General features: G+C 45.3%; 1 protein-coding gene across 1 annotated transcript; it reads right to left on the bottom strand.

Annotated features, from left to right (window-relative positions):
- Positions 1-420: 420 nt before the first annotated feature.
- Positions 421-27071, bottom strand: MINAR1 (membrane integral NOTCH2 associated receptor 1). Its single transcript, XM_081888496.1, has 4 exons — positions 26902-27071; positions 13828-16176; positions 8216-8470; positions 421-3543 (listed from the first exon to the last, which is right to left on the bottom strand). The coding sequence occupies exons 2-4, from the start codon at positions 16123-16125 to the stop codon at positions 3346-3348; spliced, it is 2751 nt and encodes a 916-aa protein (XP_081744622.1). The 5' UTR covers positions 16126-16176; positions 26902-27071; the 3' UTR covers positions 421-3345.
- Between the last annotated feature and the right edge of the window lie 687 nt (positions 27072-27758).

Below are 27758 nucleotides of genomic sequence, written 5' to 3'. Positions count from 1 at the left end.
CCTGCCAATTGCAGGAGCCTCTGCTGAGCCTTCCTATTCCCTCCTAAACTTGAAGAAGCTTCAGAGGCCTAAGCACCTAAGATGGGGGAGAAATCTGATTTGGCTTGCATTTGCAGGTGAATACACACCATCTGTGCTTACTGAAACTATATGCAATCCAAAAACGCAGCCATCCTTCAAAATTCCCACTCCTCTGAATTTTGCAGTGAAGTTCTCCTAGCAAATGATCTAAGCCAAAATGCATCTACCAGGGGGAAGTGGCGGATCAATCTTAGTGAAAGTAATATGCACAAAAGCATTGCGTTAGTGGGAACTGCTTGCAAAAAAGGAGGAAATGACACACAATTGTATAAAAAATGTGTGCATTAAGGGGGGGACACGGAGCTATTGATGATTTTTTGCAAATAAACAGATGCAGCAATGTGGAGAAGTGAATTTAAAGGTAAAGGGACCCCTGACCATTAGGCTCAGTCGTGACCGACTCTGGGGTTGCGGCGCTCATCTTGCTTTATTGGCCGAGGGAGCCGGCGTTTGTCCGCAGACAGCTTCCGGGTCATGTGGCCAGCATGACTAAGCCACTTCTGGCGAACCAGAGAAGCACACGGAAACGCCGTTTACCTTCCCGCCGGAGTGGTACCTATTTATCTACTTGCACTTTGACGTGCTTTCGAACTGCTAGGTTGGCAGGAGCAGGGACCGAGTGACGGGAGCTCACCCGTCGTGGGGATTTGAACCACCGACCTTCTGACCGGCAAGTCCTAAGCTCTGTGGTTTAACCCACAGTGCCACCTGTGTCCCTGAAGTGAATTTAGGATGGGAAAAATGAGAAAGCGAGAGAAATTGAAATTGACAGGATTTGCCCATCCCTACAAACACCATACCCTGATTCTGTGGTTTCCCCAATGCACAGCCTCTTGTCACAATGTCTGAAGCAACCTTTAGGTTTTACTCATTCCATATCCTGGAAAGGGAGACCACCTGAAGAAGTGCATGAAAAGACACTGGCCAGCACTAAAAGAAACAAGCAGAGCAAACGTCATACGCTGAAATTTGCACACTCGGATCCAGACACTGGTTGGTTGACAGTCGTCATCGCTTCAAAAGGAGACATTTTGTTTCCAGGCTGATCTGAGCACTGTCAAAACATTACAGCGCATGGGTGCAGCTGTAGTTGGGGCTAAATAGACCCACTATTTCAAAATATGAGGAACACTTACTACAGACAGCTGAAAGCAATATCCAACCCTAAAAACAATGGTCCCATCGGCACTGTTCACTACACTGCACTTCAATCATGGCTTCCCAACCCCAAAGAATCCTGGGAACTGTTGAGAGTAGTTAGGAGACCACTGTTCTTCTCCCAGATCTACAATTCCCAGAATGGTTTAACAGCTCATGCTCTTTCCCAGGGAACTCTGGGAAACGTAGCTTTCTGAGAGGAATAGGAATCCACAGTAGAACCACAAAAAACAATGAACCTAAGTTAGGCCACATTCACACCATACATTTGAAGTACTGTGATACCACTTTAAAACCGTCATGGTTTCTCCCAAAGAATTCTGGGAGCTGTAGTTCATTAAGGATGCTGAGAGTTGTTAGTAGAACCCTGTTCTCCACAGGGTGGTTTAACAACCAATTCCTTTCCACAGAGAATTGTAGAGGCGAATGGGGATCTCATAAGACCTCTCAGCATCTTTCTACAATACTTCTCCCAAAACACTTGCGAGTTGTAGCCAGTGCTATTTCTACTCAAGAGTATATTCGCCGAAGTTAATGAACATGACTAATGCAGGCCTATTAATTTCAGTGGGTCTACTCTGAGCAGGACCTAGTTGGAGACAACTCTTGGTTTGCACGTTTAAGCATGCACTGAAAATACTGTATTAGTTCTAGATCTGAAAAACATAATGCAGGATTTGCACTGCCCGCCCGATGCAGCGCTTTGTTATGAAATGAAAAGTATTAAAATGACAACCCAATCACCACAAAACACAAATGACCCATCCTGTTTGTTTACATTCTAAAAAGGCACAAAATGTTTGTTGCGAAAGTAACATTCTGACAAACCTCCTCACAAGTTCAATAGAGAAGAGTGACAGGGGATCCAGCCAATAGCCAGCTCCCACTGCCTATGCACTGAACCGGCTAGATCCCGCCACCCATATGTACATTGGGCATATGTGCCACATCAATGCACATGCACAGAGCTTTTCCACACAATGGAGGATTCTGATGGGTCCAAGACTAGCCCTCATGTGTCGGAGCTCCATGCGCAAACATCTGACACATGCACATGGCCTTTCTCATGTGTGCCGATTGCACAAGTGATAGGACTGCACAGACAACATGCATGTCACCAGGAATTATGTTGCCTGTGCATGGATCCTTTCCTCTCCACACCAAGAAACCAACAGCAACTGTGCAAACCTCTCTAAAGTTACAACCATTCTGGTTAGAAGCATTCCAACCATCGCAGAAGAACAATGGACACCTCCTGAATTTGTTGGGTTTCGCCGTGACAGGAACGGAACAAAAGAGCAACATTTGTACGCCATTGGTGGAGGTAAAACAACAACAATGCAACCTTTTTTTGGCTGGAAGCACATGCCGGCGCTTTTTTTTTGGAAATGTGATTATTAATGCAAGCAATAAAAAACCCTTTTGGATCTTTTTGGTCTACAGCGGATGATGCTTCACCCAAGTACTCAGTGATAACAAAGGAGGGTCTGAGGGGAAGACCTTGTTACAAAGAGCCCTTATCGATTCCAAATGTAGGAACGCACCCGTCCCATGGCAACCAATCTGCTTTCAAAACTGGACAAACAAGGAATACGTAACAGAACCAGCACAAAAATACATTCATGTTGTTCATACTTTGGAGTGCAGTATCACTGCTCTTATCTGTCTGACGAGATGCATATTTGTACAGGATGGTTAGCAGTCAGTCTAGATAACTTTAGTATAAAATCTCTCTCCGTACAGAGGAGGGAGAGGAACCTCTTTCTTCATTCACAGCCAGTCTTGCAAAATATTTTATCTTCTCTTCAAAGGGTGGGGGAAAAAGAATTCCACTTGTAATAACGTGTAAAAATTTAAACCTAGTTAGCGTTAAGTCTGCCAGGTGCTTTGCTATTTTAAAAAGACTCTTCTTTTTTTTTAAAAAAAAAAAACAGAAACAGAAACAAACAAACCCCAAATGTCTTTACATGCTCCCTCGCTGGGATCGCTCAGCGCATCCTTCCCAGTTCACGGTTACAGTTTTTGCCATAAGGTGATTATTTAAAAGACTGAATGGAATATCTGGAGCAAATGTTACAGGATGGATTTATTCATCCATCGTCAAATTCACGATTTCATAGTACATATGGGAACGACAATGACAAGGATAACAGTACAGGCTGCGGCTGCAATCAGGGCAGCTATTTTGCAAACTTTTGCTCTTCTGAATTCAGCTTCTTTGCGCTTTAGTAACGAGTCATAGCCTGGGGTATAGATGTCCTCCATCCAGTACTCTAAATTGTTGGGGTTTAAAGATTCTTGAGTCTGGAAAGTAAAAAGAAAAATAAAGCCATTAAGATTCTCTTTCTCTAAATTTCAGCTCTAAATAAGGATACGCACAACTTAGGCCACATGATACATTTAAAGCACTGCTGTACCACTTTAACAGTCATGACTTCCCCCCAAAAATTCTGGGAAAGCGTAGTTTGTTAAGGGTCCTGAGAGTTTGCTAGGAAACCGCCATTCTGCTCACAGAACCACAATTCCCAGAGTTCCCTGGAAGAAGGCTTGATTGCTAAACCACTCTGGGAATTGTAGTTCTGTGAGGAGACTCTTCCTGCTTGATTCCCAGTAAGCAGTATTCTGACAGTGGAGGCAAAACATAGACATCGTCGCTAGTGAAGGCGAAGCGGATACAGGTAAGAAGCGATTCTTCTTTGAAGCCATCTACAGACAAATCTCGGTTGCCAAACCTAATCAGTTCTGGAAGCCCATTCGGCTTCCGAAATGTTTGACAACCGGAACACTTACTTCTGGGTTTTCGGCATTTGGGAGCCGAAAAGTACATAAAGGGAGGCATTCAGGAGCTGAAGTATGACTGTACAGTCATACCTTGGATTACAAACGCTTCAGGTTGCATGTTTCCAGGTTGCGCACTGCGCCGAACCCAGAAGTACTGGAACAGGTTACTTCCGGGTTTCGGCAATCGCACATGCACAGAAGCACTAAATCGCATGTCAGGGAACTGCCATCGGAGCCAGAGGCGGAGGGAAGGCTCCAGAGGGATGCCAGAGAGGGTCCCAGCTGGGGAAGGAAATCAGCGTAACATCAGTGGAGAAGGGGGGCAGATGGGGGAATCGGAGAGGAGGCTCCAGAACTCTTCACCGGAGACCAGCGGAGAGAGCACGGGTGCTCTGCTGCCCACTCCCTCCCTGCGCAGAAGACTTCCGCGCAGGGAGAGTAGGAGGAGACTTGGCGTCAAAGAACTTCTTTGCTGGAAGAAGTTCAAGAAACGCCCACTGACGGATTCTGCCAGCGACTGAAACAGCCACGAAGTGAAGGGCTGTCCAGACAGAAAGGGTTCAACCAGGTAACCTAGCCAGGAGTGGCAGCAACTTACGCACAAGCAACCCCTATAACCATTACATCACGCTTTTTGCATGCGCAGAAGCGCCGAATTGCAACCCATACATGCGCAGACACGGCACTGTGGGTTGCGAACACTGCGGGTTGCGAACGTGCCTCCTGCACGGATCACGTTTGCAACCTGAGAATCCACTGAATATAAAAAGAGAGTGTATTGGATCTGCCTAAAAAATTCAGGCTGACAGGCAGCTTCCCAAAGATGGCTTCCTCTGTTGCCACACTCTCAAATTTGCAACAAACAACGAAACAAAGCCTATTATAAAGTGGCTGCCTCACGCTCCCCTGTTGCAACGCTTCCTGCTCTCAATTCGGCAGCCTCTCTAAAAACAGACTGCAAGATGTCCTTAAGTCAAGTCCTAGCAACACCTTGTGACTGAAATCTTCTAACCCCTCCAGTCTCTTGGGTCTCAGAACGGCTGATTTATTCCTGAATCTTGCCACCTGTGTGTGACAGAAACTGCGAAAAGCATCTGGTGGTGGTGGGGAAATTACTATTTAAAATACAACTCATGTGTAAAATTCTGAGGGAGGGCAGGCCTGCACAACAAGCGACCCACAGAACCGAAGGGAGCCTACCAGCCACGTAGGCCGACCAGACCTGACACCTGCATTCGTAATCCTCGGTCAGTTGCCAGGGACCAACCATAATATTATTTGCCAGCTCTGAGGCTCCTGGGCCAGGTGGTGTGGAACAGTCAATTTAGCTTCCCACACAACATCTCAGACAAGAGCTATTTCAACACCAGGCATCGTGGGAAATTAAAATGGCATCTGGTGCTGATTTGGAGTGTGACTACTGACCGCCATATGCAAAGTCCATTTGGGTGTTTTGCCCTGGGTCTTCTCAAACCTAGAAGGGAGTATCTTATTAAAAACAATTAATATATTAATTGAAATCAGATTGGTTGTTGGGTTCCTACTGAGGGCATCCAGCGAGCCAAAATGACAGTGACGAGGGATTGAGGAATGCAGTGATCCTTCTGTGATATTACGGCAGGGAACAAAGCTGCATTGTAACCTTTGAATAAATGAGTTTTAACAAACAAAAACAAAATAATCGACATTTTTAAGCAGCAGCAGCAACTCTGCTACCTGATTTGCACCTCTCCAGTTGGTCAGTTTCTAAAACAGATAATTGACTGAACGCTACAACCCTAGTTATAATATGCATGACGTGCTCTGAGGATTTAGAATAGGCAAAGTGAGAGATGGGGAACTTGTTGCACTGCGGTTTGCTGCTAGACTGCAAAATCCTATCTAGCATGGACTTGTTCCATTGCTCTCCTGCTGCTGAGGCTGTCATGGAGTAAGAGACTGCTCCTGATCTCTGTGGGCAGCTTGCTATATTTCCATACTGCGTGCTGAGAAAGGAAGCCCCCTCTAAGCACTGTAGCATAGAAGCCAAGCAGTTGGTGTGAATGTGTTGAGAATGGGTTGTGAGTGAACTTAGTGTGGGTGGATTTAGAGATCTAGTCTGCTGTGCGCCTGAGTGTGCAAATGGTCCAAAGTAATACCAAAACTAGAAGGGATCAACATCATCATCATCATCATTATTTATACCCCACCCACCCCAGCTGCTCCGAATGGCTTCCAGCACATATAAAAATATAATAAAACATTAAAGAACTTTCCTATACAGGGCTGCCTTTAGATGTCTTCTGAAAGTTGTGTAGTTCTTTATTTCCTTGACATCTGATGGGAGGGCATCTCACAGGGAGGGCACCCCTACCAAGAAGGCCCTCTGCCTGGTTCTCTGTAACTTCACTTCCTGCAGTGATGGAACCACCAGAAGGCCCTCAGAGTTGGACCTCAGGGACCAGGCTGAATGATGGGACACCCTATCATTGCACACACCCAATTCACACACAAGTATGGCATGTTTAGGTGCACACACAAGGCCCACCTTAATGTCCTTGTGTACATTTATTCTCCGTGCTTGTCCCCTGATCTTGCCTGTGTTGTCCAAGGAACCTCTCTGTGTGGCTTCTTCTTGTGTTCCTTTGAATGCTAGTAGAACTCTCTGAATGATCAAGGACCAGGGCATGCGGAAGACTGTGGACTGAGTGGGGGCAGGCAATGCACACAAGGACATTGGGCATGCAGCCAGGATGTGCCCCAATCCACACTTGAGATCATTCAGGTGTTCGTGCGAACACCTGCACACACCTTACATGTGTGTGAATTTGTGTGAACGTGAGATGAACGTGCTGGATCAGGCCAATGACCCATCTGGTCATCCTGTTCTCACAGCCCCCCCCCCCCCGATGCCTGCAGGAGGAAATCCTGAAGTAGGAGCCAAGCACAACAGTGCTCTCCCCTCCAGTGGCTTCCTGTAATTGATATCACTGCATTATTCCCTCCGCCCCTAGACGTAGGGAATGTGATTTAAACGGCTCAGGACTGCAATACCTCAAGGACCACCTCTTTCCATATGAACCTACTCGGACCCTGAGATCATCTTCTGAGGCCCTTCTTCATGTTCCTCCTCCTCGAGAGGTCAGGAGGGTGGCAACACAAAAACGGGGCCTTCTTTGCAGTGGCTCCCCATCTGTGGAATGTTCTCTCCAAAGAAGTTCGCCTGGCACTTTAATTATACACCTTTAGGCGCCAGGCAAAAACGTTCCTCTTGAACCTGGCCTTTGACTGATCTGATTTACATCCTACACACTTTTTAAAATGCTGGCTCTTTTTAGGGCAGTCCATTGGGTTGTCGTTTGTATTTGGATTATATGTATGTGATCCTTTATGTCAGGCTTCCTCAACCTCGGCCCTCCAGATGTTTTTAGCCTACAACTCCCATGATCCCTAGCTAGCAGGACCAGCGGTCAGGGATGCTGGGAATTGTAGTCTCAAAACATCTGGAGGGCTGATCTTGGGGATGCCTGCTTTATGTGAACCACCCTGAGACCTTCAGGTATAGGGAGGTGTAGAGATTAATTAATTAATTAATTAATATGGGAATGGGCCCCGCCCACTCCTGGTATGTAGACCCTGACCACTTTCTCCCGAGGAAATGCAGCTCATAGGAAGAAAAAGCTCCTGTACCTCTCAGATACAGGTTTGCAATCCAAACCTACCACACCCTCCAACATTTCTTTGTTGAAAATAGGGACGTCCTATTCCATAATAATAATAATAATAATAATAATAATAATAATAATATTTATGCCCCATCCATCTGACTGGGCGGCTACCGATATATATAAAAAACACAATTAAACATTGAACATTTTAAAACTTCCCTCTACAGGGCTGCCTTCAGATGTTTTCTAAATGTTGCATAGTTACTTATCTCCTTGGTTCGGGGGTCACATAACTCCACACCCTCCAACATTTCTCCGATGAAAATAGGGACGTCTTAAGAAAAAAGGGGACATTCCGGGATCACATCAGAAACCAGGACGGCTTCTGTAAATCCAGGACTGTCCTTGGAAAACAGGGACACTTAGAGGGTCTGACATACTTACTGACAATATGAATCTCTATACCCTTCAACATTCGGGTTTCCCCTTCTTTTGGGTAGGTTCCACTTTGGCACAGGCCACCCACGGTGGAAACCAACGTGACTCACTTGTAGATCCAGAGCGGCCAATTTCCCTTTCTCGCCCGAGTTCCTCGTGTATTCCTCAATGGTCCACGACGGCTGAGCCCGCTTCACTTCCGCCAGTTCCATCAACCGCATGTTCGTGTAGAGGGGGTTGGTCTTCATGTGCGACTTGAGCGACGCCGGGTAAGGGTGGGGGCTGAAGACTTGCTCAATCAAGAAGCCATCTTTGGGTTGCTTGGAGTGCCTTGGGGCGTGTGGGTTTTCATATTGCCTATCTGCCTACAGGGAGTCACACAAGTAGTTCAGAGAAAGAAAGAAAGGATTTTCGTGCTCAACAACTCAGTCGACTTGGCTGCACCCACATGGCTGTTTATTCGATTCATTTTTAATTTCATTCAATGTGTTTCTATGCCGCTTTCCATTCAAACAAATCCGAAAGCGGCTTGCAAACAACAAATGGCAATTAAATAATATTTTTAAATAATATTTATTAAAGTTTCAAAAAAAAAGTTTGAGAAAAGAAAAGAAAAAAATAAAAAATAAAAAAGAGAGCAGAAAATACAAAATACAGAAAAATAAAAGCAATTTAAAAACATTTCCTTCTTTCCATGTCTTGTCTTTCATTTACTTGTTTCCCTGACCTCCTCACACCTCCCTTTTTTGTATTCTAGTTCAATTAAATATTTCAGCAAATCCTTTCCAGCTTGGTTTTTATCCTAATAATTTATCTTAGTGTACTATAATTTTACATTCTCATTTCACCAATTAAAAAATCAATTTTTACCTAATCTTTTATATCGTTTCTGCTAAAACCACATTACTTCATTCCAACATCCTTCTAACGTTCCTGGATCTTACAATGTTTCTGTAAACAAATTTTAAATTTTTTCCAATCTTCTTCCACCAACTCTTCACCTTGGTCTCAGATTCTGCCACAAATGGCAATTACATAATAGAACATCATAGGTACAGCACAAGTCGTATTATATATCATCCATAAAATTGTGATTATATGTATTACACCCCGAGCTGGGTGATATATCAATATATCATTCAAGACTGGTTTGAAGTCCATATTGTGATATTGGCTTCATAATTTTTTATTGTGAATCACGATGTGTGTGTGTTCTGTGCTGCGCAAAAATCACGATGCAGGAAAAACCATTCAGACATTCTGCTATATCACTATATCATCTATATCACTTTCTTTTTTCTTTCTCGTCCTGTGATGAGGCTGCATTTTAACATTTTTATATTTTACTGTTTCACTATTTTAATGTTGTATTTTGTTTTTAAGTTGTATTCATTTAACTTGTTTTCATTATTGCCTGTTAGCCACCCTGAGCCAGGCCTTGGCTGGGGAGGGTGGGGTATAAATAATAATAATAAAAATCATGATGTTTAGCTGCTGCTGAAAACCAGATATCACTCAGCCCTAAATACTACTACTAAAAAACAAGCCAAATACTACTATTTTCATACACACACACACACACACACACTTCCTCGCCAATTCAGTTCATCAAAATATACATACACATCCATCATTCAGGACCTTGATCTAACAGAAGTACAACAAAGCTATACTTTAACTTATTGGTTTATTCCATTTCCCCAATGTTTCCCTTGCTGTTTATTTCTGCATTATACACAACGCAGAAGCCACTTATGGGAAAACTAATGGAATGCAGTACCTGTTTAGTGGAGTCATTTTGGACTCACAGCTGTCCATGGAGGCGCAGGTCAAATCTGTATCCAGGGCAGCTGTTTACCAGCTCCATCTGGTACGTAGGCTGAGACCCTATCTGCCTGCAGACTGTCTCGCCAGAGTGGTACATGCTCTGGTTATCTCCCGCTTGGACTACTGCAATGCGCTCTACGTGGGGCTACCTTTGAAGGTGACCCGGAAACTACAACTAATCCAGAATGCGGCAGCTAGACTGGTGACTGGGAGTGGCCGCCGAGACCATATAACACCGGTCTTGAGAGACCTACATTGGCTCCCAGTACGTTTCCGAGCACAATTCAAAGTGTTGGTGCTGACCTTTAAAGCCCTAAATGGCCTCGGTCCAGTATATTTGAAGGAGCGTCTCCTCCCCCATCGTTCTGCCCGGACACTGAGGTCCAGCTCCGAGGGCCTTCTGGCGGTTCCCTCACTGCGAGAGGCCAAGTTACAGGGAACCAGGCAGAGGGCCTTCTCGGTAGTGGCACCCACCCTGTGGAACGCCCTCCCATCAGATGTCAAAGCGATAAACATCTACCTGACATTCAGAAGACAGGGAAGTTTTTAATATGTGACATTTTAGTGTATCTTTCATCTTTGTTGGAAGCCGCCCAGAGTGGCTGGGGAAACCCAGCCAGATGGGCGGGGTACAAATAATAAATTATTATTATTATTATTATTATTATTATTATTATTATTATTATTAGTGCTCATTTCTGTGTTATTTGATTGCAGGGTAGGGGGCACCATTTGCAGCCCTTAACCCGGAAAAATTGTGGGAGTAAAGTGGCAAAATTTGGGGCAGTACACCAGCATATAGTTCTTTCCTGCCATTATCATGGAGGAACAGAAGCACACATGTAGCTTCTGTAGAAACGTTGTCCAATGATGTTGGTTGTGTCACACCATGTCTAGTGGTATGAATGAAAGTCAATGCAAACATGCTGGTTTATGGGTCAATAAGCTACAGTTCCATAACACAACAGGTACTGCAGTGTGAAAGGAACATTAGAGAACGGGGCAGTAGCACTACTGTTATAATCAGGAAAACTAATGCACTAAAGGTGAAAAGGAAAAGGACCCCTGGATGGTTAGGTCCAGTCATAGGCGACTATGGGGTTGCGGCGCTCATCTCGCTTTTCAGGCTGAGGGAGCCGACATTTGTCCACAGGCAGCTTTCTGGGTCATGTGGCCAGCATGACTATACCGCTTCTGGCACAATGGGACACCGTGACAGAAGCCAGAGTGCATGGAAACACCGTTTACCTTCCCGCCACAGCGGTACCTATTTGTCTACTTGCACTGGCATGCTTTTGAACTGCTAGGTTGGCAGGAGCAGGGACCGAGCAATGGGAGCTCACTCCATCGCGGGGATTCGAACCGCCGACCTTCTGATCGGCAAGCCCAAGAGGCTCAGTGGTTAAGACCACAGCACCACCCGTGTCCCATGCACTATTCCCCATTTCTGAATTCACCCCCAGGAATTTCATGCAGAAAAACTCAGGAAACTCCACACAGGTGAGTCGGTTGGCTGGCTAGGGAGGGTTGATTCCCTCCATCTCTTCCCTAAAACTCTGCCTCCTATGTGCGGAAGGAGGGAAGTGACTCTGAAAGTGACTAGGAACAGGGTAAGAAATACCGTTCACATTTTAATATGAATCTACCAATTTTGTGGGGACACGGGTGGCGCTGTGGGTTAAACCACAGAGCCTAGGGCTTGCCGATCGGAAGGTTGGAGGTTCGAATCCCCATGATGGGGTGAGCTCCCATTGCTCGGTCCCAGCTCCTGCCCACCTAGCAGTGCGAAAGCACGTCAAAGTGCAAGTAGACTAATAGGTACCGCTCCGGCAGGAATGTAAACGGTGTTTCCGTGCGCTGCTCTGGTTCGCCAGAAGCGGCTTAGTCAAGCTGGCCACATGACCTGGAAACTGTACGCCGGCTCCCTCGGCCAATAAAGTGAGATGAGCGCCGCAACCCCAGAGTCAGTCACGACTGGACCTAATGGTCAGGGGTCCCTTTACCTTTACCTTACCAATTTTGCACCTTCTGAAATAATATCCAAATTGAAACTATCTTCTTTGGATTTCTCGAAATAAAATAAATTCTCAAGGCACCTGACATAACTAAACAAACAAAGAAAACTTCTACAGTTCAAAACAGGATAAATAACTAAAACAAAACCCATAAGCATAATAGTATACACAGGAGCAAGCAAGGCTTTTATCATCCATAAAAGCCTTGTGAACGAGAAAGACTTTAAAGCCTGTTTAAAAACAAGAAGAACGTTATTTGTATAAGTTATTTAATATACTCATAAAGTTCTGTACCGCTCAACCAAGAAGAAGGATCTTCTTTAAAATGCCCACAAACTACAAACATGTTACACAATGTGACAAGCACATGTTACATACTCTCTTAATCTTTAAACCATCCCTAGTTTCCTCAAATCACACACTACAAACAATTTTTTCCCCTGAAAAACCACTCCAGCAAAATCTATGAAAGAACAATGCACAGAACCTGTCAACAAGCTAAAGTCTCTCACCAAATGCTGAATTCATCCAATTTCCCATCATAAATGGAGGAACACGATTCAGTCAACACACATACCCCTAACCGCTGTGGCTCTATAATTAAAAATAACAATAAACTTTCACTTCCCTCTCGCAGTTCTTTTCTGTCCTTCACATATCTGTGTTGGCATGTTCCAACTGACCTGTCTGACAGACATTCTCACTCCACCCAACTTTCCTCCACCTAACCTTCTCTCACAACAAGTTCGTACTGAGCATGTGCAAGGAACAACCGTATGAAATCCCATTGACCAACACTGGCCACAAAAATGCCCTTTTGGTTTATTTATTTTTAACCCAATCTACAAACATATTACACTACTATCCGACAAAAGCACACTCTCTAGGCATTCCTTTTGACCTAACAGAAAAGATGCAGTACAAATGGAGAAATATTTCTGGAAAAATCACCTGAGCAAAGTCTAAGAAATAAAAACATAAGGTACCCATCAAGAAGCTGGTATTTTGTCTAGGTTTTTAAAAAACTTCTTCAGAATAAGCCATTTCTTACCCCTGCTACCCCAAATTTGGTTTGAACCATCCTGAAAAATGCTTCTCCTACACTGCCCAGTTTCAAATCAGTCCGATGAACCATTTTCTAACTACCCCCTGGAAATCTGACTTCTCATTATAATGGTGGGATTTAATACAGCCAATTTACCCTGAACATAAGGCCATGAGTGTGACCCTATAATTACAGACTAACATCAGATAATAATAATAATAACAATAATAACAATAATAACAATAATAATAATAATAATAATAATGTCAGAATACAGAGATATCTAAACAGAGGGAGAACACATGTGAGTATACACTTCTTAAAGGCATTTCTCACCAATAGGTGAGTCCTATCTGTAAAGAATTAACATGCAAACTGAACTGTCAAATGAACCAAACAAGTCTATTTGCTTTCAGGTTAGCTCAGTTGGCCAAGGTGGCGATTTTGATCCCCATACGGATGCATATTCCTGCACTGCAGGGGATTGGACTGGATGCTCCATGGGGTCCCTTTCCAATTCTATGATTCTAAGTATACCATGTAAATTAAAAAAAATCTACATTTTGGGGCAGCTAGTGTTGTTTTGGGACAATCTCAAATTATACGATCGGTGTTGTTTTTTGACTGCAGCTCCTTATGTATTCTGGAGATTGCCGTGGGTAAGAAAAAAACAAGTGGGTTAAGAAAACAGACGGAAATTCATTAAAACAATTCTAACAGTAGTGTAGTAGTAGGCAGATGTTGTAATCCTCAGAGCCTTTCACGAATTACACCAGATCCTTTTCATGCAGTCAAGTTAAAAATATAATTCACTGAGCAGAAATTGAAAAATTACCTCTTTGGATTTTCTGTGCCAGTCTTTGTTCTCGCCTCCACCCCTGTCTTTCATATCTTCCTCTGTTATGCCAGCTTGGTTCGTATATGTGATAGCTCGCCAGTCTCTAGGGGAGTTAGATATACTAGCTATCTTGGATTCTGTGGCACTGTTTTCCTCTGTCAGTGACCTCGAAGACCTCCTGGTGAACAAGCTTTTTTTTAAGGCTTTGACCCGGAGGCTTTCGCTATTGCTGCCACTGGCATCCGAACAACACCAGTCCGGATTATTCTCCAGTTTGCTTCCGTGCGAAGAATTATGGCACGAAAAGATCCTGGGCGAGGTACTTTCTTCAGACTGAACCTCACTAGTCAAGGAATTGAGATCCAGTTGGACGCTCACTTTCTCTGGCTGCTGAATCTTTTGATCCAACTTGTTCAGCTTCCCCAGGACTTGGGAAATTTCATCCCTGACGCTGGAGAGAGACTCCAGTTTCTTTTCGATTTCCCCAATCCTTAGAACCAGTTTGCAGACGCTGGTTTTCAGCTCGTCATCTGTGCCGCTGATCTCCAGGCGCGAGACTTTTTCCAGCTTGTTGCCGGCATTGCCGTTGGAGATTTTAGCTAAGTGGTGTTCAGGGGAGCTTTCGCAGTCCGATTTGTGTATCTGAGAAAGCGAGCCGGTGCTGTTGTAACACGACGACTGCATCACCCCGGTAGACCCACAGATGCTCATGTCATCCAGAAACCGGAAGATATCGCTGATGTCGTCGCTGACAATTTCAGAGTCGTCGTCGGACTGCTTAAGAGAATGTCTCTCTCCATACTTATTCTGACTGGGGTGGACCATCTCTTTGCACTTCTTGTGTTCCAGCCCCTCTTGGTCTGTCTGTGTCCCAACACTGTTTGTTTTGTCAATGCTCAGAAGCTGGATGGAGGTGCAGTTAATACTCTTGTCTTTAAACTTCTTCATTGGCTCGTGCTTCTCCACTTCCAAGATGGAGGGGATGTCTTTGGATTTATGCCCGTTCGGTTTCATGGCGTAGCCAGACTGCATCATTGACTGCTGATCCTTGGGGTTAAGATAAGGCTGGCGCCTCTCCGTGGCTGGAAAATTGGAAGGCTGGCTGTTTGAACCCTGGTACCGTGGATTCTCTTCAGACTGTTTCCTGTTGAAAAAGGACCTTTCAAAATCAGGTACTTCTTCAGTGTTCAAACTCCAGCTTTTGACTGGCCACGGAGTTTGTTTGCTCGGCTTCCCCAGCCACCGTTTGGTTTCTTGCGGTCCGAGAACGGTCGTCGGGCCAAAGTAAGTAGAAGCCTGGAGATCGTCTAAGCTTTCATGCTTGACCCTCCTTTTATCAGGCACAGGCGAATAAATTGGGTTCAAGTATTGACTGCTGTAGGGCATCTCAAAACTGTGGTTGAAAAATGCCTGCTTGGAGGTCTCTTTCCTGCCCGGAGGTTCGACAAGCTCATCCTCTGCTTTGCTAGTGGGCGACATTAAGCTGGGCGAAATGGTTATGAGGTTGTGGAAGTCCTCCTTGAAGATGTTCCGCTTCTGCACGCACGACTGCATCACAAAGGGCTCGTCGTTCGAAATGAACGCCTCCTTGATGCTCCCGCTGATGGGCAAGGAGTCCTGGTCAGATATAGACTCGGTTTCGAGGTTCATGGGGAAATATGTGCTCTGCATTTCGCAGGGGGGAGAGCTGGCAATGGTGTAGGACGCCAAGGCCTGCAGCCGGTCGAGGGAAGCTGCTCGCCCTTTCATCTCCTTATTGACCCCAAGCAGAAAGTTGGGCTCGGAAGCAGGTACAAACTGTGGGCAGTTCTTGCAATCCCCTTTCCTGCATTTGGACGACCTTCTGTTCGAATACCCCCTGTTAAATTCTCCATCCCTCAGCTCGCAGTTGAGCATGCAGTCCACCATATTGCACACTTCTGTGTCCGATCGGCAGGACTCCAGAGACTCTTTCTTCCCCATCTTTCCCCGCGAAACAGGAAGCTTCTCCTTGGCCACCCCGCCGTTCATCTGTATGAGGTTGAATATCGTCACAATGTCTGCCGCAACCATGATCTTCTTCGACTGCTGGTTGTTCACGCTGCACCTCATTTTGTCCTTGAACAAGGTGGCGGGGAAATTAGGGTCTAGGCAGGCAGTGTAGAAAAGCACACTCCGCAGCTTGGCCAACTGCGACAGATCAAACCTAGCACATAGCGATTTGCAGAGATCCTGGTAGGAGACAGAGTTTTGTTTGGTATCCAGCTCCTCCAAAATGTTCACAAGGAACAGAGAAGAGTCCTGACTGGTTTCCATGGCTGGTGGAGATCAAGCTTTGCTGATTATCCCAGTCACGTTATTCCAGTTCTAAAAGAACACACAACAGGAAAGAGAAACAAAGTAAGCTGTGTTTCGTAAGCCACCTAAAATCTCTAAAACAAAACAGCAACTTTTTAAATATGGTAATAAGAATAATGATCACACTTTCTTTTATTCATGTCATTAAGTGTTCTATGGGTTGATTTTTTCTTTTAAAATGATGTACACTAAGAACACGAGAAGCTATACCATGTCATCTATCTCAGTACAGTGGTACCTTGGTTCTCAAACACCTTGGTTCACAAACAACTTGGAACCCAAACACTGCAAACCCGGAAGTGTGTGTTCTGGTTTGCGAACTTTTTTCCGGAAGCTGAACATGCTCTGTTTTGAGTGTTACACTTCCAATTTGAGTGCCACGTTTCCGTTTTGAGTATTAAACTGCTTTTGCTATTTGTTTTGAGTTTTTGTGGCTCCTTTTTGTTTTTGTGACTGTGTGGAACCCAGTTCAGCTACTGATTGATTGAGTGATTGTCTGACTGCAGTACACTGTTTATTGCTTTCCTTTTATGGATCAATGGTCTCATTAGATAATAAAATTCATGTTAAATTGCTCTTTTAGGGGTTGTTTTCAAAAGTCTGCAATGGATTAATCCATTCTGCATTACTTTCTACGGGAAAGCGCGCCTTAGTTTTGGAATGCTTTGCTTTTGGAACGGACTTCCAGAACGGATTACCGGTAAGTTTGCGAACCAAGGTACCATTGTATTTCTCAGTCACACTGTAGCAAACACTGGGAATTCTTTTGTTAATTCCTATTTGTGTTTGTATGTGCCCTGAGTGGCTCACACCATCCAATAAACAACGATATAGCAAATTTAAAAGCGTAAATAGCCACAATTACACACAATCATAGAGTTAATGCCTCTGATTAGTAGTAGGGAAGGGACATAGCTCAGTGGAAGAGAACCTGCTTTGGTGCAGGTTCAATCCCCAACATTTCCAGGTGGGTCTGGGAGAGGACCCTGGAGAATTGTTGACAGTCAGTGTTCACAATACAGAGACCTCTGCTCCCCTCACAGAGCTACAATTCCCAGAGTGATATAACATTCAATCCCCCATCTCTGGAAGAAGAAAAGAGGATGCCCCTCTAATACATCTCAGCACCCTTAACGAAGTTCCCATAATTCCTTGGGGGAAGCCATGACTAGTTAACAGGCTGTGGGGAGAACCTTGAAGCCAGCCAATGTGTGTCTCATTCCCTGCAGCTCCAGCTGACCTCATACTGGGTGCAGGGAATCACTAGAGCAGGCAATAATCATGATGGGGGACACACCGCGAAGCCAGCCAATGCCTCTACATAGCTCCATCCTTATTTCAGACATCATGATACATAGGTATATTGGATCACCCAACCCTAAATACCGAGTCCAAATTGGTTCATGTGTGAGGAAACACAGAGGCCCTGAGCTACAGAAGGCTTTATAGGTCAAAACCAGCACTTTGAATTAGTCCAAAATATAACTGGTAGTCATTACAGCCATGCCAGGATTGGTGTTATGTCCTCAGAATACCTTACCCCGGTCAGCAATCTGGCAATATGACTGCATCAATTCCCCAAATTCTGAGAATTATAGGGACAGAACTATCTAAATTGTATAGAAATTTATTTACATATGCTACTACAGCAGCAAGAATGCTACTTGCCCAAAAGTGGAAAGAAGTAGTCCCAGCAAAGGAAGAATGGATACAAAAACTTATGGAATATGCAGAAATGGCGAAACTTACTGAAAGAATAAGAAGTCAAGATAACAAACTTTTTATAAAAGAATGGAAATGGTTCACTGAATATTTACAGATAAATTGCAAACAGATAAACAACATTAGCAGGATTACTGTAATAGCCTGCAGTTTCATAAGAATATATATTTTAAAGTAGATAATTAAATGAGCAAATTAAATGAAGTTGGACAGTGCTTTTTTCTATTAAAAAAAAAGTTTAGGAGTACTCTCATTTTCCTACTCAGATTGAAATACTGCCCCTCAGTGAGGCCAAACTTAGATTCACAAAATGTTTAGGGGTATGCGTACCCCTGCATTCCCCCAGAAAAAAAGCACTGAATTTGGATCTGCAGAAGATGTTAAAAAATAAATTTAAGGAATCGCAGAAAGAGGGGGAAGGAAGTCACACTTTGAAATGCTAATTTGATTGTAAAACTAATGAAATGCACCAACTTGGAAAGTATAAATAAAAACTTTTTTTAAAAAATGATTGCATCAGGATGTTTTTCAAGATATGCTTTACTAACATGCTTGCAGTGTACGTACCTCTCAGTAAAACTGCATCAAAGGAATCTTGACCGTACATCACCTTAGGATGACTTTCCCCAGCGTTTTATCAATGCCCATGGGGAGTGAGGGGGAAATGACACGAGCAGAAGAAAGGCATCAATACCTGCAGCCTTTTTTCAGGAAGGGCCATGCATCCTACTCTACAGAGGGCAGTCCTGTATTTGAAGAAGTCTTCTATCTGAAGTCCTGTCTAGTTGACAGATTAAAGGACCATAAGAGCAGAGAGGAAGGGCCTTGAAGTTGCCCATCAACAGTTAATACCTGAACAGCAAACTGAGCAGGCATGTCTCTTGCATTTCTATTCAAACTGTAGTGATTATTTTTCATATTTGCATCTATCCGTATAAATTAGCGTCTGCACATTTTTATGCAGCCTGTGTCCCGCCTTCGTCCATTTCTTTCAGCGATTCGTTCCCTCTGCTTTGTCGATCTCTAAATGGCCCAATTCCAAAATTAATTGTGGGGATTCTAGCTGAAAGCAGAATTCAGGGAAGGCGGAACTCAGAGCAAAGCAGGTAAGCCGGAAAACAAACACACCAAGGAAAGGAATGGCGGTGTCATTCTTACAGGATACTCTATAGCAGGGGTCAGCAACCTTTTTCAGCCGTTGGCCAGTCCACCATCCCTCAGACCTTGTGGGGGGCCGGACTATATTTTGAAGGAAAAAATGAACGGATTCCTATGCCCCACAAATAACCCAGAGATGCATTTTAAATAAAAGGACACATTCTAAGTGGTTATGTAAGCTTTCGGAATGCTTAGAATTAGCCAAATTGACAGACATAATAAGACAAAAAAAAAGTGAAGCAAAAAAAGAATGGGAGTGCCTAAATGAATACCTCAAAAGTCAAGGTTCGAGGACAGAAATCTAGCTGAGTCTGGAATAACCTTGTGAAGTGAAAGGATAAGAAAGAGGGATTTATATCTAGATGTTAGGATAGAGATGATCAGGAAAACAGGAAGACACAATGAGAGATAAAGGAGGTGCTGTGGGATTGGTGGAAGCCAAAGTTTTGTTGTTGTTTTTATAGTGTTTATATTATTAACTTGTAAGATACGGATTTGTTTTGTTTTTTTAGTTGTTGCTTTTTTAGTTTTTCGAATGTTGGTTTTTGTGTGTTGTGTATTGTTATTTTTCGATATTTTTCGTGTTGTTGTTGTTTGGAAAATACTAATAAAATTTATTATTATTATTTTTAAAGGACACATTCTACTCATGTAAAAACACGCTGATCCCCAGACCGTCCACAGGCCGGATTTAAAAGGCAATTGGGCCGCATCCGGCCCACAGGCCTTAGGTTGCCTACCCCTGCTCTATACAGTGGTACCTCGGGTTAAGAACTTAATTCGTTCTGGAGGTCCGTTCTTAACCTGAAACTGTTCTTAACCTGAAGCACCACTTTAGCTAATGGGGCCTCCCGCTGCTGCCGCACCGCCGGAGCACGATTTCTGTTCTCATCCTGAAGCAAAGTTCTTAACCTGAGGTACTATTTCTGGGTTAGCAGAGTCTGTGTAACCTGAAGTGTCTGTAACCTGAAGTGTCTGTAACCCAAGGTACCACTGTAGTATGAATCCTTTGACTGGGGCCTGACCTTGAGAAGTATGTGCGCCCTGGGTGTCATCCTGAAGGGGGGTGACATTCGGTGTGGGCCCCCCCCCGCCTGCGACTCCCCCAAGCCCGGCGAGCGGCAAAGCTACGACTCTCCACCTTCCCCTGGCTCTCTGTACGGGAGGCAGTGGCGTAGCATGGGGGGGTGCAGGGGGGGCCGGCCACCCCGGGCGCAACATCTGGGGGTTAGGGTTAGGGGGCGCAAATCCACGGGTTAGGGGGCGCAAATTACTTGCCTTGCCCCGGGTGCTGACAACCCATGCTACGCCACTGACGGGAGGATCGCGCAGCCACGTCAATCAGCCTGTGGGTGGATCGCCCCGCCTCCGGGCGCACGGTATGTGTGCCACTCCCGGTGCCAGAGCACCCAGCTCTGCCCCTGCTACTGCCAAGGCATGAATGCTGCCCACTTCCCCTGCCAAATAAATTTACCGGCTTCTGGGGCTTCTCCGTCCTCTTCCTTACACAGGCCTGCCAGGGACTGAACCTGGAACTTTCTGCATCCAAAGCAGATGTTCTACCACTTCAGCAATGGCCCTTTCCCAAATCTCAAGCAAGTGAGTCAAGCAATAGACTATAGAAAAAAGCATCTCAAGTGCTGATCTGATCTCCAAAGATAATATGTATGTTACCTTTGCATTTCCCGCATTACAATTAACTTGGGTGGTTTTGAACAGCTGGGCATTTAAATGCCTTCCTAGTCTACCTGATAGGGACGCGGGTGGTGCTGTGGGTTAAACCACAGAGCCTAGGACTTGCCGATCAGAAGGTCAGCGGTTCGAATCCCCGTGACGGGGTGAGCTCCCGTTGCTTGGTCCCAGCTCCTGCCAACCTAGCAGTTTGAAAGCAAGTCAAGTGCAAGTAGGTACCACTCTGGCGGGAAGGTAAACATGGCCACATGACCTGGAAGCTGTATGCCAGCTCCCTCAGCCAATAAAGCGAGATGAGCGCCACAACCTCAGAGTCAGTCACGACTGGACCTAATGGTCAGGTGTCCCTTTACCTTTACCTAGTCTACCTGCCAAAGAGTCCTGTGTTAGCTCAAAAGCTTGCAGAATTACACGTCAAAAGAGGTGGACTTAGCAAAGGAAATTCTCTTATCTGCTCCATGCCACCTTCAAGACAAAATGCCTTGTGACTGTTCAATTAACAATCAAGGAAATACTTTGTCTTTGAAGAGAGATCAGTCTTCCTCAGATTCAATTTTCCCAACTGGAACAAAGAAATCGCACTGCTGTGAAAACGCACACACAAGAACACCACCTGACAACTTGCCAGAGTCTACCGGGGTTGGTCTTTAGGACGAGCTACGGGCTCACTACCGATCAATCCTTTCATGACCTCTACGAAAGCAGGTTGACTACACTTCATACTCCTTGTGTGAAGGTGGAAAAAGCCTTAGCCCAGCATTTCAGCTGTTGGGAGATCAGACCGTGGCATTAATCATTCCATTTTACCTTCCCAAGACCACCTTCTCTGAGGCAAGGTGATTATTTTGTCTTCAAAAAAGAAAAGCAACACAAAATTATCTTTAAAAAACCAAAAACACCCTGCAGAACTAGGAAATATTAAGGAAACCTTAGCCAATATGCATGAAATACATTACTTTTTCAATGCAAAATTCCAGCATTTCACTGTGTGGACAGAAATAAGGCAATCACCTTCAAACACGCAGAGCTAATACTGTGATACTAGAGAAGCATCTCTGATTAAAAATTTCACTCTTACTTTGATCTTCAGGGTTTTTTTGCTACTGCACAATATTCACCCATCATTGTTTGAGAATTGCTGCAACTCTTCAGAATCTGGCATTTGAGACAGCTGGTCTTAAAACCAAGAAAAGCATACTTGGGTTTCAGATCATTTAGCCCCATTTTTGCCACACACTATTATCAATATCGCACCTTGTAGGGGAACTTTTGCCACACAGAGACGCCCAAAGCAGTTCACAACACAGCAATACGGAATCAAATTGTAGAAATCCTAAGAACTGACTTTCATGTAGCATGTTTTGCAGGTGCAGAGAGGTATGCTGAGGGCCGGCCCAATACATTTTGCTGCCTCAGAAAAGCCCCCCTTCCAATCCCACATGCAGAAGCCAACCAGGCCGAGGCACAATCTGCACTATACATTTCAAGCAGTATCATACAGATTTAAACACCTGTGTCTTCCCCCAAAGAATCATGGGAACTGGAGTCTGTTAAGGGTGTTGACAGTTGTTAGGAGAGCCTCTATTTCGCTCACAGAGCTACACTTTATTTATATACCTAATTTATACCCCACCCTTTTCTCCAAGGAGCTCAAAGTGGCATCAATGATTTCCCCCCTCCTCATTCAACCCCCTTCCCCCACAAACATTTGAGGTAAGCTAGGCTCAGGGGCAGAAGATCAAACTTATCCATTCTATAGGAAATCAGCCCTGAGTGCTCACTGGAAGGACAGATCCTGAAGCTGAGGCTCGAATACTTTGGCCACCTCATGAGAAGAGAAGTCTCCCTGGAAAAGACCCTGATGTTGGGAAAGATGGAGGGCACAAGGAGAAGGGGACGACAGAGGACGAGATGGTTGGACAGTGTTCTCGAAGATACCAACATGAGTTTGACCAAACTGCGGGAAGCAGTGGAAGACAGGAGTGCCTGGCATGCTCTGGTCCAAGGGGTCACAAAGAGTCAGACACAACTAAATGACTAAACAACAACAACAAGGCTCAGAGACAGTGAGTGACTGGCTCAAGGTCGCCCAGTAAGTTTCATGGTTGAGCGGGGATTCGAACCCTGGTCTCCCAGGTCCCAGTCTGATGCATTAACCACTACACCATGCTGGTTGAATAGTGTTGGACGGTCAACCTTTCTTTCCAGGGAACTTTAGGAGTTGTGAGAAGAATAGGGGGCTCCCTGCAGCTCGCTTAACACTCTATATTTCCCAGGATTCTTTGGGGGAAGCCATAACTGTTTACAGTTTTATAATACAGTGGTACCTCGGGTTAAGAACTTACTTCATTCCGGAGCTCCGTTCTTAACCTGAAACTGTTCTTAACTTGAAGCACCACTTTAGCTACTGGGGCCTCCTGCTGCAGTCGCGCCGTCGCTGCACAATTTCTGTTCTCATCCTGACGCAAAGTTCTTAACCTGAGGTGCTATTTCTGGGTTAGCGGAGTCTGTAACCTGAAGCGTCTGTAACCTGAAGCATATGTAACCTGAGGTACCACTGTAATGCTTTAAATTCACAGCAGAGATGGGGCCTGGCAACGGAATCTTACTTCAGTGCAAGTGATGGGATAGCATCCTGCATGACAAGTGAAGGCAGCAGGTTAGCTTTAAGGGGCAGAGGACCAACCACAACGGCAATATCTCCAACATTTCACTGCTTCTCCTTGCTTCCTAGCATCTGCTGCCTGAGGTGGCTGCCCCACTCCGACCAATAGTAGGGCCATCCTTATTTGCCATCAATCCTTATCTCCAAAATTCAGATTCTGTTAGTCTGTGGAACCAAAATAAAATTGGTATTGTAGCACCCTAGAGATGGAGAGTGCAATCTCAAGCATGCCTGAGCAGAAGTAACTCCCATTGTGCTCAATGGGGCCTCCTCCCCAGTCACTGTGTTTAGGATTGCAGCCCAAAGATGTTACTGCAACATAAGCCTTTGTTGACGACAGTCCACTCTGCCAGATACACGGAGCGTTAGTTAGGAATACACACAGCACAGAACCAGTTAGAGTGTCGGACGAGATGAGTTCAAATCCCACACTCGAGCCATGAAGCTGATTGGACGACCTTGAGCCAATCACCACCCACTCTCAGCCTAACCTACCTCACAAGGTTGTTGCAAGGATAATATGAAGGGTGGGAGGGAAAGAACCATGTAAGCCAACTTGAGCTTCCTGGGAGGAAAGGTAGGATATAAATGGAAGAATAAATAAATTAAATAGCCAAAACAACAGGAGTTTAAACAGTGAGTGGGTGGCATTCAACCAAGTTTTACCCAGTGGCATTAATCAACATGACTCTGTTAGGTCCATTAACTTCAACTGGTCTACTCTGAGTGCAGCTTAGTTGTGTTGGGTGGGGTTGCTCCTGTTCCTAGAGAGTCCATTTTATGCCATAGCCTCTTGGTCATACTGTTTACAAACACACACACATATACTGTATCCATGAATAAGGATACAACAGCCAAAGCATTTCACAAAACAAGCCCTACACAGAAAACGTATGCTGCAATAAACCTCAGGTTTTGCTAGGGGGAAGCTATATAAATTAAGCAGGTAAATAAATATGGGGAAAGCAAAATGTTACTTTGAAATATTTCTCTCGAAGGCTGAATTTATTTTATCCTGGATTGTTTTAGTTGATGCTTTAATGTGTTGTAAAATGTTTTGAGATCCCCCCTTTAAAATATAAAGCAGTACAGGAAAGATAATAATAATAAAATTCATTGAGGAAAAATGGTGCCTAGACATTCTGTTGTGGCAAGTGTAACCTAGGTTTGAGGTACCATTTGGTGCTTGGCTTATATATCCTAGTTTCTAACACTGCCTTTAAGATCCCACAAGACTCTTGGCTGTTCTCCCAAACGTGATCGAAACAGCCTGGGTATATTTGCTTAGGAAGAAGCCCCATTAAAATAAGCATTAATACTTAGAGTAAACATACAAAAGACCAGGCTGCAAGCCAGTTCTTAGACCTGACCACTCCGTGGCTTCACATGTTGCCAAACAATGCCCCTGCCCATTTGCTTTCTGAATCGGGAGAGAAAAAGAGAGGAAAGCACTTAGGAGGCAGAGAGCCCCATGCAGGCTCACTCCAATCCAACCTGTCCCATTCTCTTACAAAGCGAGGAGGTGGAGGGCAGGGGGTTGAGTTTTGCTTCCAGCCAGCCTTGTGTGACACACAATGGAACACAATGCCAGGGCCACCAGCTTGTGCTTTCAGCTTCTCTGCAAATCCCCACCCCATGGGGCAGGTATGAGATACTTTGCTGGCAAGGCGCCTCCTTAATGTGATTTTTATTCACTCTCCTCAAGCCAATGGGGAGCTCGGGGTGCTGGTGAGGTGAGGACAATGCCCTGCAGCCTGGAAGCAAAAAGCAATGCAATTTGCTAGAGGCTTATTCATCAGCAAACAATTTACTGCAAGTCTGCATTCTCCGCAGCAGGAGAAAAGGGGAAGAAAAGCAAGCTTTGCACAGAACAACACTCGGTGGATCTGCTTCCTCATCTCTCCCATCGATCATCCATCACAAAAAAACATAGGTGGATGTCAAGGAAGTTGTGAGGTTTATGTCTCTCCTCTGATATAGGAACGGTGATAAAAACTCTATATAAACCTGGCTTATACACAGGGGAAAAAAGAAGGTTGTGCTGGCTCGATTGCCATGTTGTCAAACACACCGCCTCTTACACGACTGAACACACACATTCCAAAGAGGATGCATTGTATATCCACACAGCATTCGGTCCTCCCTAGTGCTTTCTCTCTGCACAAGTTCAAAGAATGCTTAATGCCTTACAGAACACTTTAAATTAATACCTGTTGTTACTGTGTTATGCAACTAACCCCTTGTATTAGGTAAGTGATCTACATGTGTGGGGAGGGTGGAGGAAGCAGGGCAAATTATGATAGTAAAAAAACACCATAATAAAACCTCACAGAATGTTATGATTTGGTTCCTGACTCCCTCACACCCTGAGAACAATCCTTCCACTGATAGACACAGTTTCAGCACAAGAATGACTCTCCTGCCCACACAGATATTAAAACATGGTCACCTTAATTCTGTGTTGTTGTTGTTGTTTTTAATATTGATGATCTGCAGCATGGATCAAGTGGAAAAGCATGCAATCCCACCGTAGATTCCACAACATTGCACCCCCTCCTCCCTGAAGCCCATTTCCCCGTGTTTCCATTTCACAAAGCAAAACAAAGATGACTTTGCCAGAATTGACTATCCCATCCACAACAGTCTTTTCATTCCTGCAGCCAGGTTCTTTTGCAATGTTTACCCCCTCATCCCAGACCTCTACAGCCCCCAAATTTTCGCCTTGATTTCTGGTACTGCCATTGCCCATCCGGAAAGGCGGTGGCGGCAGGGTTTTTGGGTTGTTGTTTTTCTCTTGCCATCAACTTATCACCAGTCTCTGCTGGGATCCTACGGAACTCAGGCAGTCAGAGAAGTATCACCAACAAAAGCTGAAGTTGTTGCAACAATTTTGTATCCCCCTCCCTCTCTTTGCCTCCCTGGGAGTCTGAAGCACCAAGAAACAGCAGGACCCCACTTCACAGCTCCATGGGGAAGCCAGGATAAAAAGAGAAAGAGGTTGGCAGGAGCCGGCAGAGCCAGCCCGGTGTTCCTACTCCAAATCTATTCCGTGTCAGTTGAAAAGTCTCCCTACTTGATCTAGCCAGACTCAGGCTTGGGTGGCTCAATCAGGAGGGAGGAAATGGACTCCTGTACCTTTAAGAGTGGGGAATTTCAGCAGGTATAGCTTTTCTCCCAGCCCCATACCTGCCAAAATCCTCTTTCCAAAATAAACATCTATATGAGGCAAAGGATCCCTTCATGAATACCTCTGTCCCCCTCTCCTCGCCAACTGGGGGCCCTGGCCTTCCCACACGGCTTTTCCTTGACATTGTCCTTTTCCAACCTCTCCCAAATTTCTCTCCCCTACTTTATAAATGCGGTCTGGGGTGGGGTGGGTGGAAGGAGGGAGGGAGCACTCCTCAGGAAAGCAAACCAAGCCTTGTCCAAGCCAACTGTGGCGGTTTGGGCTATTTACGCATTTGGATTTGCAGGATCCCGGATTCTCTCTTTCTTACCTCGAAGTTGTCTTGTGGCGGAGTTGGGGAGGGATGATCGGCGCCTGCTTCTCCCCCCTCCCCTCCCCTCAATGTCCCCTTCACGTCAGGGTCTTCTTCTGCCGCGGTTCTTGCAGCCGGGACCTTGCAAGGAGGAGGAGGAGGAAGAAGGAAGAGAGGAGGGAAAGCGGAGCGAACGGGAAGCAACACCCCCCCAGCAGAGTCCCCCCCCCCCAAGCGTCGGTTTGCAATCCAATAAAAAAAGGCAAAGCAAGAAAAGGCCAGCGCTCCTCCGGCATTGGAGAGGGGGCGCAACTGCAATGGTCAACCCCCGTCGTTGCAAACTAGCGACGCAAAACGCACACTGCGGGCGGCTCGGGACGTTTCTGCTGCTGCTGGGGGTCGCTCCCTCCTGGATGTTTCTTTCTCTGCACCCCCCGCCTCCTGGGTCTGTGGGTGTGCCGCTCCCCAACAGCCTGGAGACGTCAGGACCCTCGTTTGAGCCCGGAAGAAGGAGCAAGAGGGAGGCTGCTCTGCACAATCTCCTTTGCGCGCAAGCCAGCAAAGCACGCACATGCACGCTCCTTCGTTCATTCATTCATTCATTCATCCTCTCTCTCTCTCTCTCCGGGGCCTTTTCTCCCGTCTCCAAAGCTCCCCCTGCAAGAGTGGCTCGTAAATCATTGGCCAAGAAGCCCCACAGGATATAGGCGCGGTAGGTGGGGGGTGGGCAGGCAAAAGCCCAGGCTCTGGAACCGCTGCAAACTCCCCAGGGCGCACAAGGCGATGTTCAGCGCGTTTACTCCCATGGTGCAACTCCGGGAAGCGGTACTTTGTGGGGCCAGGGGGGCTGCCCCTAAAAACGTGGTGGTAGGGCT

The sequence above is a fragment of the Podarcis melisellensis genome (genome assembly GCF_964234715.1).
Source record: "Podarcis melisellensis genome assembly, chromosome: 14".
In the NCBI taxonomy this organism is placed as follows: domain Eukaryota; kingdom Metazoa; phylum Chordata; class Lepidosauria; order Squamata; family Lacertidae; genus Podarcis; species Podarcis melisellensis.
The sequence above is the reverse complement of the archived record's forward strand: the minus strand, read 5'-3'. Positions and strand labels throughout refer to the sequence as shown.